Here is a 17286-nt window from a genome sequence, read left to right on the forward strand (position 1 = left end):
GATGAAGGTGCCTCACAAAATTAGAGTATTTGCATGGCATGCATGCTTAGATATCCTTCCTTCAAAAGATAATTTGTTAAGGAAACATGTGATTACTGAAGCTCAGTGCAGGTTCTGTTGTCATCCATTGAAAGATACAATCCATGCTATTTTCTATGGCAGCCATCTTAGAGATTTATGGATGCAGTTTTTTCCCTCATTAATTCAGAAGTTTTTCTAGAATGTTGCTGATCTGGCGTTGTAGTTGATTGAGGAGCATGATCAAGATAAGTTGGCCCAGTTTTTTTGTTTAGCATGGGGTTTTTGGTTTAGGAGAAATAAGTTGGAATTTGAGAAGATTAAACTGAGTCCTAATCATGTGGCTAATCATGGGGTGGCATTACTACATAGTTTCAAAATAGTTTCTGTCATGTCCCAGGTTCATATCAGAAAACATGTAACATGGAGGCCTCCTCCGATAGGTGTACGAAAGCTTAATACAGATGGGGTTATGTTTGGGGATCTCAAAAAAGTTGGGATTAGTGTAATTTTGAAAGATGCTTCAGGAAATGTGGTCATGGCTGCAAGTTGTGTTGAAAATGAAGTTGAAGACCCAGAGGCTATTGAGTTGTTGGCAGTTTTCAGAGGTTTTTAGTTGTGTTATACATTGGGTATCTCGAGTCTGTTGGTGGAGAGTGATAGTCTATTACTAGTGAATTCCTTACAGCAAAATGATATGGGAAATTCCATTCATGGGATCCTGTTTAAAGAAGTTTAGAGGATGAAAGTTTGTGTTGGGAGCTGCTCTTCTAATCATGTGTATAGGGAAGGCAATATGACAACTAATTGGCTTGCAAGAAATGCTTGGAGAGTAGATAATTTAAAAATGTGGTGAGATTGTATTCCAGACTTTCTTTCTCAAGCCATTTGACTTGATAAATGTCTATAATTGTTGATCTTAAATGGAAATGATTGTTTAATATTAATATATATATATATATATATATATTTATATATATAATCAAATGAAAAAACCTGGCTAGATCTATAGCGTTGTCTATCCAAAGAATCCGATTACCTCATTTACCTTCTAGGGATGCTTTAAATTAAAATATCCAATTGTTTATGGAATGGTATTAAAGCAATGGTTTGGATCAATTCTCTTCCTGATTTTATATATATATTTTTTAGAACCTTAAGGGTAGTGTTGTCATTTAAATGAAGAGAATGAGTGCGTTATATACTTTTCTCAATTTAAAGAGATGACATAAACAGATTTTTATGTCATTCTATCTTAAGTTTTGTTTATATTATCAAGATAATTGTTGTAAAATAACATTGTAAAATTGTATGACCACCTTGAGCTAGCCGTCAAATGCACAGTGCATAGTGCCAGTATAGTACTGCATAGTAACTAACATAGTAAATGGCCGACATCGCACAGTGCATAGTGCTAGCATAGTACTGCATAGTAACTGGCATAGTGAATGGTCGACATATGCACAGTGCCAGCATAGTACTGCATAGTAACTGGCATAGTTCCCTTTGTACGCCTATATATATCGTTGAATTCTTTAAGAAATTCATAAGTTTCATAACTTTTCTGAGTTCTATCTCTCTCTCTCTCTCTCCTTTCGATAGTTTTATAACACGTTATCAGCACGAGAGTTCTGACGATCTTGAAGCTAATAGTCCTCTACTTCAAGTAAGTCTTTCAATATATTTTTTTGTAGTTTTCAAAATGAATATGAAATATTAAACATACTTATGTTCCTGATTTATATATGTAGAAAATGTCAAATCTTACAAAATTGGAATTCGTTGCTCTTGACATTTCTGGAAAAAATTATTTATCTTGGATCCTTGATGCTGAGATCCATCTGAATGCAATGAACCTGGGAGATACAATTAAAGAAGGAAATCAAGGGTCCCTGCAGTACCGTGCTAAGGCAATGATTTTCCTTCGGCATCATCTTCATGAAGAATTAAAAACTGAGTATCTAACGGTGAAAGATCCACTTATTTTGTGGAATGATTTAAGGGAGAGATATGAACACCAGAAAACTGTAATCCTCCCAAAAGCTCGTCATGATTGGATGCACCTGAGGTTGCAAGACTTCAAGAGTGTTAGTGAGTATAACTCTGCACTCTTTAAAATTAGCTCGCTATTGAAATTATGTGGTGAAAAAGTCACTGATGATGACTTGTTAGAGAAGACATATACTACTTTTCATGCCTCGAATGTGCTCCTGCAGCAGCAGTATCGAGAGCGAAAGTTCAAGAAATATTCTGAACTTATATCTTGTCTTCTATTAGCTGAGCAAAATAATGAGCTTTTATTAAGAAATCACCAGTCACGTCCTACTGGTTCTATATCATTCCCTGAAGTGAATGGTACTAGATTTACATCATTCCCAGAAGCGAATGGTGCATCTTTTCAAAGAAAAAGAGGGCGTGGACGTGGTAAGAAAAACTATAAAAGTGGAGGTCCTAGAAGTGACCACACTAAAAGGGAAAAATAATAGATATACACCGTACCACCAGAAGTGGTTCAACTCAGAAAAGGGCAAAGGTCCTCAAAATAAATTTGTAAAGAAATATGAAGATGAATGCCATAGATGTGGTATGACTGGACATTGGTCTCATACCTGTCTTACAGCTAAGCACTTGGTTGACTTATACCAATCTTCCATAAAAGAAAAAACAAAGAAATTTGAAACAAATTTTGCTGAACCATCATATGCTTTAAATTCTATAGATGGAGAATATATTACAAGTCTTGATGTTTCTGATTTCTTTGAGGATTCTAGTGGTAGAGTTGATCATGGAAGTGTTCCTTTTTAATTAATGTATTTCCTTTATATTATTGTAAAATATTTTTATTCTGTAATGTTTTTTTTAGTAATGAAAGTTTTATATATTTTGTAGAATCATGAGTCTTATTGATGAACTTTCTATCTCCGAGATGAATAATAAAGATGTATGTCTGGCTGACAGTGCTACAACTCACACAATTCTTAAGGATAAAAAATATTTTCAAAATCTAACATTGAGTAAAGCCTATGTTCATACCATCTCCGGTTCATCGAATCTAATTGAAGGCTCCGGAAGAGCTTATATTGTGTTGTCTAATGGCACCAAATTTTGTATTAATGATGCTCTATTTTCTTCACAATCCAGAAGAAATTTATTAAGTTTTAAAGATATACGTCGTAATGGTTGTCATATTGAAACCATTAACGAAGACGATAAAGAGCATCTTCTCATTACTAAAATAATTTCGAGCCAGAAGCTTGTATTAGAAGAACTGCCTGCCCTCTCATCTGGATTGTATTATACAAAAATGAGAACAATTGAATCACATGTTGTAATGCACCAGAAGTGCATTGATCCCAAAATATTTATGACTTGGCATGATCGCCTTGGACATCCGGGATCAATAATGATGAGACGAATAATTGATAATTCGTATGGGCATCCCCTAAAGAATCAGAAGATTATCTTACCCAATGAATATCCATGCTCTGCATGTTCTCAAGGTAAATTGATTATCAAACCATCTATCTCAAAGGTTGTTTTTGAATCTCCATCTTTTTTACAAAGGATTCAAGGGGATATATGTGGGCCTATTCAACCATCAAGTGGACCGTTCAGATATTTTATGGTTTTAATTGATGCATCAAGTCGATGGTCACATGTTTGTCTACTTTCCACTAGAAATGTTGCATTTGCTAAACTTCTTGCACAAATAATTAAGCTACGAGCACAATTCCCTGACTATCCAATTAAAACTATTCGATTGGATAATGCAGGAGAATTTACATCTAAAGCTTTTGATAATTATTGCATGTCAATAGGAATAGATGTTGAGTATCCAGTTGCCCACACACACACTCAAAATGGTTTAGCTGAATCATTGATTAAAAGGCTTCAGCTAATCGCTAGACCTTTACTCATGAAATCAAATCTTCCTATTTCTGCTTGGGGACATGCTATAATTCATGCAGCATCATTAATTCGAGTTAGACCATCAGCATATCACAAATATTCACCATTACAGCTTGCATTTGGCCAGCAACCAAATATTTCTCATCTTCGTACTTTTGGATGTACTGTATATGTTCCAATTGCACCTCCACAACGTACAAAGATGGGCCCTCAACGTAGAATTGGGATATATGTTGGGTTTGATTCTCCATCTATTATCAGATACCTTGAGCCTCTTACAGGGGATATGTTTAAGGCACGTTTTGAGGATTGTCATTTTGACGAATCCATTTTTCCAACAATGGGTAATGAGAAGTCGGTGCCTGAAGCACGACAAACATTGTGTAATGAGAAGTCGGTGCCTGAAGCACGACAAGAAATTACTTGGAAAAATAAAGCTCTTTCCCAATTTGATCATCGTACAAAAGAATGTAATCTAGAGGTTCAAAAGATTATTCATTTGCAAAGTGTTGCAAACCAATTACCGGATGTATTTACTGACACTAAAGGTGTGGTAAAATCATATATTCCTGCTGTTAATGTTCCAGCAAGGATTGCAGTCCCTGAAGGACAAGTTGCCAAAATAGCAATAGGCGAGTCTAACATACGCCTGAAGCGTGGACGACCTATTGGTGCTAAGGACAAAATTTCTCGGAAGAGGAAAATACAAAATGAATTTGGTACTCCTGAAGAGTCCATACCAACACAGGCCATAAGAGTAATTGATGCTCCTGAAGAGAGTAAATCTCCTGAGAAAAAACCTCCTGAAGAGATATTTCATGAAATGTCTTCCCTTGAAGAGGGACAGGTACCTGAAAATAACGAGATCTCGATACATTTCATGACTACAGGAGAAATTTTGAATAGAAATAAAACTGTTGTCGACAACATATTTTCATATAAAATGGCTCTTGACATTACCAGAAGTAATGAAGAAATTGAGCCAAGAACTGTCGAAGAATGTCGACGTAGAAATGACTGGCCAAAATGGAAATCAGCTATTGAAGCTGAATTAAACTCGCTAGCAAAGCGAGAGGTCTTTGGACCAATTATACAAACACCAAAGGGTGTAATGCCCGTTGGATATAAATGGGTATTTATACGTAAACGTAATGAAAGTAATGAAATTGTGCGATATAAAGCACGACTTGTTGCACAAGGTTTCCTGCAGAAACCGGGGATTGATTATGAGGAAACATACTCTCCTGTTATGGATGCAATCACATTCAGATATTTGATTAGTTTGGCAGTTATAAAAAGATTGGATATGCAGTTGATGGATGTGGTCACCGCATATTTATATGGATCATTAGATCATGACATATATATGAAAATCCCTGAAGGATATAAAATGCCTGAAGCTTCTAATCTGAGTACATCCAGAAGTATGTATTCTATTAAACTTCAAAGATCTTTATATGGGTTAAAACAATCCGGACGCATGTGGTATAAACGCCTTAGCGAATATCTATTGAAAGAAGGATTTGAGAATAATCCAATATGCCCATTTGTTTTTATTAAGAAATCAGACTCCGGATTTGTTATTATTGCGGTTTATGTTGATGATCTAAATCTTGTTGGAACTCCTGAAGAGATCAGAAGAACTGCTACATATTTAAAGAATGAATTTGAAATGAAAGATATTGGCAAAACGAAATTTTGTCTCGGCCTGCAGCTCGAGCATTTGCTAAATGGAATTCTCATTCATCAGTCAAATTATACAGAGAAAGTCTTGAAATACTTTTACATGGACAAAGCTCATCCCCTGAGTACTCCAATGGTTGTTCGATCACTTGATGTGCAGAAGGATCCATTTCGTCCTTGTGAAGACAATAAAGAAATTCTTGGTTCTGAAATACCTTATCTCAGTGCAATTGGAGCCCTGATGTATCTTGCAAATTGCACTCGGCCTGATATTGCATTTTCAGTTAATTTACTTGCAAAATATAGTTCCGCACCAACTCGAAGACATTGGAATGACATTAAATATATCATTCGATACCTTCGAGGTACGGTTGATATGGGATTATTTTATCAATATGGTTCAAGTCCACAATTAGTTGGATATGCAGATGCAGGTTATCTTTCAGATCCACACAGAGGTAGATCTCAGACTGGATATGTATTTACTTATGGAAATTCTGCTATATCATGGAGATCTGTCAAACAAACACTATCTGCTATATCTTCAAATCACTCAGAGATCATTGCAATTCATGAAACAAGTTGAGAATGCATTTGGCTAAGATCAATGATCCAACATATTCAAGAAAAGTGTGGTCTTCCAGTGATTAATGATAGTCCAACAACTTTATACGAAGATAATGCTGCTTGTATTGCTCAAATTAGAGGAGGATATATCAAAGGTGATAGAACCAAACATATTTCACCTAAATTCTTTATACTCATGAACTTCAAGAAAAAGGTGAAATTAAAGTCAAGCAGATACGATCAAGTGATAATCTGGCAGATTTATTCACAAAAGTATTACCAACTGCAACATTTAAGAAGATTGTGCAGAACATTGGAATGCGGAGACTTGAAGACCTTTTATCATGCACTTTTCAGGGGGAGTAACGTCTTGAAGACTTATGCTGATTGTACTCTTTTTCCTTCGCTAAGGTTTTATCCCACTGGGTTTTCCTTCGCAAGGTTTTAATGAGGCAATCTTAAAGCATTTTACGGTACACATGAATATTGTACTCTTTTTCCTTCGCCATTGGTTTTTTTTCCCACAGGGTTTTTCCTTGGCAAGGTTTTAACGAGGCATATTCATTATATGTGGTCATCCAAAGGGGGAGTGTTGTAAAATAACATTGTAAAATTGTATGACCACCTTGAGCTAGCTGTCAAATGCACAGTGCATAGTGCCAGCATAGTACTGCATAGTAACTGGCATAGTAAATGGTCGACATCGCACAGTGCATAGTGCTAGCATAGTACTGCATAGTAACTGGCATAGTGAATGGCTGACATATGCACAGTGCCAGCATAGTACTGCATAGTAACTGGCATAGTTCCCTTTGTACGCCTATATATATCGTTGAATTTTTTAAGAAATTCATAAGTTTCATAACTTCTCTGAGTTCTATCTCTCTCTCTCTCTCCTTTCGATAGTTTTATAACAATAATTACTTTGTTTTTAATTTTTATTTCAAATAATCATTCTATTATGATTTTTAAAAGAATAATTCTATTTTTTTTTTTTGATAGGAAAAGAATAATTCTATTTAACATCTTATATACCACACAATACATATTTTGTTAATTTTTTTTTTCTTTTTCTCATAACAAGTATATGGGTGATGAGTAGAATAAGTCAACTAGTTTAGTAAAAATAAAATAAAATAAAAAATAAAAAATTTTAAAATATGTAAAATATAAGATATGAGAGAATGAGTAGTATCTTTTTAAAAATTAAAATTTTCTTTCCTTTTATAGTATAAAATTCTCTATATGAACAAATCATCACATATTTTTAGTTACTACAAGTGAAATGGACAACGTTTTTTTTTTTAATTAATTCTGAACATCTCTATTTCATAAGAACAAACAGACAGATTCTTATAAAAAAAAGACTATTTCATGATAAGAAAAAGGTTTTGTCATCCATCATTTCTATATATTATATATTATTTTTATTTTTTATAAATTAATTAATTTTTTATTTAGATTTTTATTAAATAAAAATTAAAAATTTATATATAATATGCAGTGAATGAAAATCATTATCATAACTTTTCTTTAAAAAAAAAAAAAAAAAAAACTTTTCATAAAAAATGACTTCACTTTACGAGGATTTTTGAAGTCTGAGCTTATTTCAGTAATTTTCCACGGAAAAGGGTACACCCGCCGTCATCTCTCAGCTCATCGTCTATAAATGTCTCCTTAATCGTTCTCATTTTCTCTTTGCCTCTTCGCTCTGCCGCATCTCCTTAACCGTGTTTGATCTGCCGCCCAAGGGCTCCTTAATTGTAGGTCTGGATCGCTGGTTCTCTTTTATTGTGGATTTCTCTCATATTATCATAGTAAAACCAAACCAATTGTGTTTGGATTGGTTCCAGATTTTGTTGTTTCGATAGATCCAAAGTTGGAGCGTGAGGCTTCCTCACTTTATTTCTGATTTATTCAAGGTATGACTTACAAGAAGTCACTCGTTCTTACCAAAAAGTAAGATGTTAGCCGTTTTCTGACGCTGGGTACGCTCAATGATATATCGACGGTTTTTTGTTATTGATGTGATCAATCTGTTAACTTTCTATCGATGCATGCGGTCATCTTGTACAATTACCACCACAACCAATACAATGGATCTCAATTGCTTCTTTTTCTATTTTATTTTGTTTCTTGATGATTGCCTACTGTACTTGCACTTAAAAAAATTCCGGTTATTTAGAGCATTTTAGGTAACATAGATTTCCTCACGGGCCTCAGCTGAATTTCAGTTATGTCAATCTCTTTATTTTTGGTTACAGATCTAAGCTGTTGAGATGGCATCATCAACAGCCGGGGTCACAGGTTGGTACAAAGGAAAAGTGAAAGCTGTTCCTTCGGGAGACTGCTTGGTTATCATGGCCATGACTGCGAACAGGCCTGGACCACCACCTGAGAAGACCCTTACTTTGTCATCCCTTATTGCTCCAAGACTGGTATCCCTTACTTGCTTTGATGTCCCTCACAACATTTTTTATATATGATTCTTTCATGTTTTACGGTCATCAGCAAGTTAATTGTTTTATCTAAATATTTTGGTTTCTTGTTACTTTTATTCGGGTTTGTTTATATACCATTTTAACTACATTGAAATGCGGCTGACGTGGTATGTTTTCCCTTTGTGTCTTCTATTCGTAGGCCCGTAGAGGTGGTGTTGATGAGCCATTTGCCTGGGAAAGCAGGGAGTATTTGCGAAAACTATGCATAGGAAAGGTGCCTTTTAGATTTGTTGCATCTACCGTTGGCTTGATCAAAGTTCTACCTTAGAATACGCACGTTGTTGTATCTAACTCCAATATATTACTTCTGCCAGGAGGTTGCGATGAGAGTGGATTACACTGTACCATCCATTGGGCGAGAATTTGGCTCTGTTTTCCTTGGTGACAAAAATGTTGCTTTGATGGTGGTTTCTGAAGGCTGGGCAAAGGTTATATACTTCTTTGTACCGGCAAAGGATGATGCTGAAATTTGACATTTTATTTCTTCTGTAATGGTATTAGCTGAATCTTGTTTCTGCAGGTCAGGGAGCAGGGTCAACAGAAAGGAGAAGCGAGTCCTTTCCTTCAGGAACTGCTACGTCTGGAAGATCAAGCTAAGGAACAAGGTCTTGGTCGCTGGAGCAAGGTCAACATTTCTAGTTTTGCCCCCTCTTGCTTTGTAGTAGTTTACATTGATTCCATGTTTATTATCTATTATTTCACTCTTCTAGAGTTCTCCATTGTCATCCCCAAAATTTTTCTTATTTGGATTGCGTCATGACTGTACTTCTGTCCGTGTGATAACAGCACCTTGGGTTTGAGGAGTCATTTAGATGACTAGGTTCTTAATTAGGTGGACCATGTTTGTGGAAATAGATCTCAAGAAAAAATAAGAAAAGATAAAGGTTACTTAATATCAACCTCATGTACGTACATATGTATGTATGTATGTATGTATGTATGTAATAATTATGAAAAAATATATGTATGTAATGGATTGGTCTGGTAATTGATGGATGCACCCTGATAACCCAGTTTCTGATTATGCTGGAAGGGCTCTTCTTTGGCAAATTGATGGGTCAGGTTTAATTTAGCCGTGGCTATGAGCACCTGATATTTGTTTGCTCGTGTTATTGCCATTCACATTCAATTTGAACTCAATTAGATTGTGTCAGGCATCTCTTAGCTTTATTCGATTACCTGAACTCTGATTATTATATTTAATAATCAGAGTTCAGGTAATCGAATAAAGCTAAGAGATGCCTGACACAATTAGCCATGAGATTATTCAAAGTTAAGAGGAAACTCCATCAAAAAAAAAAAAAAAAAAAAAAAGATTTAAAAGTACACACTCCTTATATGTGGACTCATTGAGTTAAGTGATTAGCCATGAGATTTTTGAAAATTAAGGATTATCTATTATCTTATGAACTCAACTTTTGCTGAATCACCTACTAATGTCTTGGAAAAAAAAAACGCTGCCCATTAGGTTTAATACAATTAGCCATGAGGATATTCGAAGTTTAGAGGACAATCCTTCAAAAAAAACAAAAGATTGTACACACTCCTTACATAGATCTCATGACACAATTAGCCATGAGATTATTCAAAGTTAAGAGGACACTCCATCAAAAAAAAAAAAAAAAAAAAGAAAGAAAAAAAAAAAAAAAGAAAAAGGAAGGAAAGAAAAAGAAAGAAAAAAGATTTAAGAGTACACGCTCCTTACATATTTTTTTGATAAATAAGTACATGCTCCTTACATATGAATTCATTGAGTTAAGCGATTAGCCATGAGATTTTTCAAAATTAAGGATTATGAATTATATTATAAACTCAACTCTTGCTAGATCGCTTACTACTGTCTTGGAAAAAAAAACTGCTGCCCATAAGGTTTAATAATTAAATGAAAGATTAAAACGACGATACTCCAGCATCAAATGTTCAGTTATTTTGTTTGAGGAGATCTGATGCAAAATTGTGTAATATTAATAAACAATCCTCTCATCACTGATTTCAGGTTCCGGGTGCTGCTGAGGCATCTATCAGAAATCTGCCACCTTCTGCTATTGGTGATCCTAGCAACTTGGATGCCATGGGGTTGTTAGCTGCAAACAAGGGCAGACCCATGCAAGGTATTGTCGAGCAGGTTCGTGATGGCAGTACCATCCGGGTTTATTTGCTTCCAGATTTTCAGTTTGTCCAAGTGTTTGTTGCAGGAATTCAGGTATGCGTTATATGCTGTTATTAGTGTCTTAACTCATGGAAATTCTTCTGTTAATCAGCCTTTACTTGCTGGTGTCAATATGTTTCCTGCTTGTAAATGACATGTCCCTATTTGATATTAGGCCCCATCTATGGGAAGAAGAGCTGTAACTGAAATTGCTGCTGAAACAGAAGGCAAGACTGAAGAACCAAATGGAGATGTTTCTGCTCAATCTCGAGCTCCTCTAACATCTGCACAGAGGCTTGCAGTCTCCGCAGTATCATCTGCTGAAGTTTCTCCTGATCCATTTGGTGTTGAAGCCAAATATTTTACTGAGCTTCGTGTTTTGAACAGAGATGTATGCAAATTGCTGTTATAAGTTTCTTGTATATTGCCTTTCCTTTTTCTGCTTTTTTTTTTTTTTTTGGAAATTCATAAACCCAAGATGTATATATAGGTTCGTATTGTCCTGGAAGGTGTTGACAAATTCAGCAATTTGATTGGATCAGTATACTATCCTGATGGGGACTCAGCAAAAGACCTGGCTCTGGAGCTTGTTGAGAATGTATGTGTTTACATTTGGTAGTGATATAATTACATATGAATAATCATAAATGCAATTAACATTTCTAATGTTTGTTGCTTCACTTTGACTTGTAGTGTAGCTTCTTGTTTGGTTTTGGCTACATTTCTATAGCCATGAGACTATTGCCTACATTGAGCAAGGCTTCTGAAGGACATTTGTCGATGCTGGAACTTCACTTAATCAGCAAAGATATATGTGGCATTGGAATCTTACCAAAACAAAATTTTTTTTTGCATGTTATGTTTGATTAGCTGTTTGATTTTGTTGGAGGAAGATGATGCTTTGTTGTCTCTTCGATTTCTGCCTAGTTATTTTCCATTTGAACTCTGACCTTATGCCAAATGTGATCGAAATAGGACTAATTTGGTGTCGAATACTAAAGTTATATATGTTTTTCTTCATGTGTTAATGTTACATGTATATTGAGATAATATTGTCTGCATTCTCTTTTTGCTTTTATTTTGAACTTACGTTTCTTGGGATAATATGATTTTGTTTGGCTTAAATGATCTTTTATTATGGATGTCTCTGACTGGTTATTGCTACAAGACATTAAAGGGATGAATTTCCGTATGCCAAATGATAAAAAATTTACCCTCTCTCTAGGGCTTAGCTAAGTTTGTTGAATGGAGTGCAAATATGATGGAGGAAGATGCCAAACGAAGGCTGAAGGCTGCAGAGCTTCAAGCCAAGAAAAGCAGGTTGAGGTTCTGGACGAACTATGTGCCTCCAGCAACAAATTCAAAGGCAATCCATGACCAGAATTTCACAGGAAAGGTTGTCATTTGTCCAAGCTATGCCTATATCAATTTATCTATTCTTCATATTTTAAATTTATGGTAAACTGCATTGGGCTTTTTCCAGGTGGTGGAGGTTGTAAGTGGGGACTGCATTATTGTTGCTGATGATTCTGTCCCTTATGGCAGTCCATTAGCAGAGCGGCGAGTCAATCTGTCAAGTATTAGGTGTCCAAAAATGGGTAATCCTCGCAGAGATGAAAAGCCAGCTCCCTATGCACGTGAAGCAAGGGAGTTTTTAAGAACACGACTAATTGGCAGACAAGTATGAGCAGTCATTATTGCAGATTACTTTGATAATATAAAATTCAAGGTAATAATTGATTGTATGTTTTCCTTTCAGGTGAATGTTCAAATGGAATATTCTAGGAAAGTGAGCATGGCAGATGGATCTGCTGCTGCTACTGGGATTGCTGATTCCAGAGTAATGGATTTTGGTTCTGTTTTCCTCTCATCGCCAATTAAGGTTGAGGGGGATGATACCCCCTCACCTGCTACGCCCACTTCTGGCAGCCAACCTGGTGTGAATATTGCTGAACTTGTAGTTGCACGTGGCTTTGGTACTGTTATTCGGCACCGAGATTTTGAAGAGAGATCAAACTATTATGATGCCCTTCTTGCTGCTGAATCCCGTGCCATTGCTGGGAAGAAAGGTCTCCATTCAGCCAAGGATCCTCCAGTCATGCATATTACAGACCTGCTAATGGTGAGAAGTATCATGATTGTGCTGAAGTATTTTCTCACTATAGTATTCACTTTGAAACCTTTATTGTCTATGCTATCTGCATGTTTCATTCAGGCACCGGCCAAGAGAGCTAGAGAATTTTTGCCATACCTACAAAAGAGCAGGAGAGTTCCTGCTCTTGTGGAATATGTCCTCAGTGGTCACCGATTTAAGCTGCTGATTCCCAAGGACACGTGCAGCATTGCATTCTCATTCTCTGGTGTGAGGTGTCGTGGTCGTGATGAGCCGTATTCTGATGAAGCAATTTCACTAATGAGAAGAAAGATTATGCAAAGAGATGTTGAGGTACTCCATTCCTCATGGAACCTGGTAATTTGCACTTGGCTGCCTTCCTTGATAAATTTGTGTTCTGTGTAGATTGAAGTCGAAACTGTTGATAGAACTGGAACTTTCTTGGGATCCATGTGGGAATCAAAGACAAATCTTGCAGTGACGCTCCTTGAAGCTGGCCTTGCAAAACTTCAAACTTCCTTTGGTAGTGAAAGGATCCCTGACATTAACCTTCTTGAACAAGCTGAGAAATCTGCTAAAAGCCAAAAACTGAAAGTAAGAAGCAGACTGGCATTATTGCACCACTATTCTTCCTCACTCAATTACTCTAAATGGAGATTATGGTGCAGATTTGGGAGAATTACGTTGAAGGGGAAGAAGTGTCTAATGGTGCAGCTGTTGAAAGCAAACAGAAAGAAGTACTAAAGGTGTGATTGGAGTACAAGTTCATCAAGTAATAAACTTTTTGTTTGTTGCACAATGGTGAATGACTTGTCCTGTTGACATTAATTTTTAGGTGATGGTTACAGAAGTCTTGGGTGGTGGTAAATTTTATGTGCAGACAGTTGGGGATCAGAAAGTTGCCTCGATTCAACAACAGCTTGATTCTTTAAATCTTCAAGAAGCTCCAGTAGGTGGTGCTTTTAATCCTAAAAAGGGTGACATAGTCCTTGCTCAATTTAGTGCTGACAATTCCTGGAACCGAGCAATGGTGAGTGCACACATGATACATAGGTTCCAACTGCAGAAAACCTCTCACTCCCTCTCTGAGCTACTATATCAACAGGAGTCGCACACCCAGTTTTCAGTTTGAGTTTCATAGCCATTACGTTGTATATTAATGATTGTTCTAGTATTGTAGCAGTTGGCTTCTCCAGGCAATCTGCAGGAATTTCCAGCGGGAGTGTAAACAGGGTTGCAGAAAGTGGGAAACTAGGGATATCCTCAAGGAAAAATGTTTTAGGAAAACTGTTTAGGATTCTAAAATATAATAACCCTTCTCTTCAAGTTTTCTCAGCATCAAACACATTTCGTAGCTGGCAATGGAACGTCATGCATTTTATTCCTGCACAGACTTCCTCTTGCAATCTTCGAAGTCATAGGTTACTAAATATAAGAGTCTTTGGTGTTTTAGGGAAACTAAGTTGATAACTAATTATCAAATGAAAAAACTGAAGTTTATCTAACATTAAGTCACTAATGGAAGAGCTTAAATAATGCATGGTTTGTTACATGAATGGTTAAATAGAATAAAATCAGGAACTCAACCTGTTGGGGTAACTAACTACCTCTTTCATTCACTTTTCCGCATTTTATTTCTGCTTCTCGTTCTTCATGTTTTTCTTTTCTGCAGAAATACACTAACAAGTAAGATTTATAGGCCCTTCTTTGTTCTTAATATTTTCCATTTGATATGCAAAGATCGTCAATGCACCTCGAGTAGCTGTGGAATCTACGAAAGACAAGTTTGAAGTTTTCTACATTGATTATGGGAATCAAGAATTTGTTGTGTACAGTCAGTTACGGCCTCTTGATCCTTCCGTGTCTTCTGCATCTGGTTTTGCTCAACTATGTAGCCTTGCTTACATAAAGGTTCCAAATTTGGAGGAAGATTTTGGTCAAGAAGCAGCCGAGTATCTGAGTGAGCACGTGTTGAATGGTTCAAAAGAGTTCAGGGCCAAGGTTGAGGAAAAGGATACTTCAGCCGGAAAAGTTAGAGGACAGGGAACTGGGACCACTCTTATTGTAACTCTTGTGGCTGTGGATGCTGAGATTAGTATAAACGCTGCCATGCTTCAGGTTTGAATTGTATTCCACTTCTTTGCATTGTTTTCCTCTGAAGACAGAGGCTCTTCCTCTCAATATTTATTCCATTTGGAAAATGTGCAATTATTAGAACTGATATATCTTGTCTGGTGTGTTATGGAAACTACAAATTTCCCACTACCATGGAATGGAATTTACTCATGGATGAGATTTAATATGTACAGTTCATCACCTGAGCTAAATAATTCTACATGGTTTATCGTTGTTTATTTTCTGAAAATGAGACATGGTCATATAGGTGAAATGTTGAATCGCTAAGAAGCTATTCATGATTTACCTTTTCGTTTTGGCTACAGTGATGAAACAGTTTCCCAGTATTCAACTTACTACGGAGTTAGCTTAATCAGAGATCCAGACAAATCAGTCTTGTGATGATCCAGTCTATCTATCTGATTGTTGTCCCAAGGCTGAACATTTTCTTGTAGAAATGCAATGTTTTGCAATGCTTCACTTATATGGCTTTCTGAATTTTCAGGAAGGACTTGCTAGACTAGAAAAGAGGAAGAAATGGGAGAGCAAGGAAAGACAGTTGGCCTTGGATAATTTGGAGAAGTTCCAGGAAGAAGCACGGACTGCTAGGCGAAGGATGTGGCAGTATGGAGATATCCAATCAGATGATGAGGATACAGCGCCTCCTGCTAGAAAGGCTGGTGGCCGGCGATGAGTTCCATGGTAATTTGAAAGATACAGCAACTCAAGCAGCCTAAGCCTAAGATGAGTCTAATCAGTCCTAATCAGTTGCTTCTTAATGCATGCGGACAAAAATAAGTGACAGCCGAAACTTGCGTTAAGTTTTGTTTCTGTTTTTGTTCTTCGTTTCATTTTTTGTTTTAAATTTATTGTTAGGCGAGGGACTCTTATTTGTTTTTTCAAAAAAAGAAGAAAATGTCGTAATAAGGTTAATGTTATCCAGTTTCCTGGTAGAATCATCGTGGATAGTTATTTTCCTTTTAAAGTTGAAAGGCTGCGCTAGTGTTGGGTTTCTTGATCTTAGACAACCTAAAAGTATTTAAAATTTTCAATTTTGGCGTTTTGATCTTTTCTGTTGGGGTATGTTCTCTACCCAGATGCTACTCCTATAAAGCGGCATAGCGTAGTTACTCCAGCTTCAAAGAGTGCTGATGGGCAATCACTCCGCATTTGACATGCGGAATCTCCTCTTTACGTGGTCAACACGTGAACTCATTCACCAAAATCAACTAGGAATCACTCAACCTATTGGATTAGGGGAATCATTCTACTTGGTCAACACGTAACAAAGTACATTATGTATGATTAACATGGGGCCTTTCTCTACTTGTGATATCAAGTGAGACTAATATGAAAACGTTCCACCTCGAACATAGAATCCTTATATCAAGTGAGATTAGTATGCTTCCAAGTTCCTTTCTTCCTTAAAGGTTTCAGATAGAATAAAGTGAAACACTTTACAATTTCAAAAGTGAGATGTTGACTCTTGTCCAATGCCCTTTTATATGGCAGAATGTCAATCACAGTCTTAACGTTCTTCTGACTCATAATATGCTTGAATGAGACATTCAATCTCTACTATCCATTTGTTGGATTTGAGGAATTGTAGACCGAATGACTAATTGGACAAGATGTGTGCATCCCTGAAACTTGCATTGGGTTCAATCCCACAGTCATTTCCCTAATAAAGGTCTTCTACATGGCACTAGGCCATATCTCTAAGTTATGGCCTGTAGGTCCATAGTTTGTCTTCCCTAGGCTTACTCTAGATGTGATGTCTCTCATGGAGCATGGACCTTGGGTACGACACATGTTGCCCTTTGAGCACCTCCATATTATCTTGGAGAGCTCCCATATTTTCATCAAGTTTGTCCTCGCCCGTTGCTCGCCTTTGTACTGTTAGCACATCCTTTCCTCGCCTGGTGTCAGACAAACCTTCCTCCATCGTCCTGTGTTGTTGCATCTATGAGGCTCTCTACAATATGTTGCTCACCTTACTTCTTGACTGGCTGCACATTGCCCACTCGGCTGCCTCCTTGTCGCCATTATTTTTCCCATAGGAGGGGATCCTTTCCCTTGGTTCGGCATGATCCTCACCTCCTTCCTCCTTAATAGGAAATTTTATTCTTGAAAGTTCATGAGGACTATCCCTCGTTGTGAAATTGCGAGGAATGTGCCTTAGGCGAGGCATCCTTAATCCTTCTCTGTCGATGCCAGCCAGGGTGGTAACA

At 36.7% G+C, this 17286-nt stretch overlaps 1 protein-coding gene across 5 annotated transcripts; it reads left to right on the forward strand.

Annotated features, from left to right (window-relative positions):
- Window positions 1–7790: 7790 nt before the first annotated feature.
- On the forward strand, window positions 7791–16107 carry LOC122289546 (ribonuclease TUDOR 1-like). 5 transcript variants are annotated; one of them, XM_043096655.1, is made up of 18 exons: window positions 7854–7944; window positions 8031–8099; window positions 8442–8615; window positions 8818–8892; window positions 8993–9106; window positions 9199–9303; window positions 10675–10881; window positions 11003–11218; window positions 11318–11425; window positions 12053–12223; window positions 12311–12508; window positions 12587–12949; window positions 13043–13273; window positions 13346–13534; window positions 13609–13686; window positions 13776–13970; window positions 14681–15058; window positions 15561–16107. In XM_043096655.1, exons 3-18 carry the CDS (start codon window positions 8457–8459, stop codon window positions 15747–15749), a joined length of 2976 nt encoding a protein of 991 aa, XP_042952589.1. In that variant the 5' UTR covers window positions 7854–7944; window positions 8031–8099; window positions 8442–8456; the 3' UTR covers window positions 15750–16107. The 5 variants fall into 5 exon arrangements, with proteins under 5 accessions (XP_042952587.1, XP_042952591.1, XP_042952592.1 ...); XM_043096653.1 differs by lacking the exon at window positions 8031–8099 and having other exon boundaries at window positions 7791–7944; XM_043096657.1 differs by lacking the exon at window positions 8031–8099 and having other exon boundaries at window positions 7791–7940.
- The last annotated feature ends 1179 nt before the right edge of the window (window positions 16108–17286 follow it).

The sequence above is a fragment of the Carya illinoinensis genome, chromosome 12 (assembly GCF_018687715.1).
Source record: "Carya illinoinensis cultivar Pawnee chromosome 12, C.illinoinensisPawnee_v1, whole genome shotgun sequence".
Lineage (NCBI taxonomy): Eukaryota > Viridiplantae > Streptophyta > Magnoliopsida > Fagales > Juglandaceae > Carya > Carya illinoinensis.

Coding starts and splice junctions, on each gene's coding strand:
- LOC122289546 (XM_043096653.1), top strand. CDS start 8,457: ATGGCATCATCAACAGCCGGGGTCACAGGTTGGTACAAAGGAAAAGTG. Junction 13,274..13,345: donor TTATGCAAAGAGATGTTGAG/GTACTCCATTCC, acceptor TGTTCTGTGTAG/ATTGAAGTCGAAACTGTTGA. Junction 13,971..14,680: donor ATTCCTGGAACCGAGCAATG/GTGAGTGCACAC, acceptor TGATATGCAAAG/ATCGTCAATGCACCTCGAGT.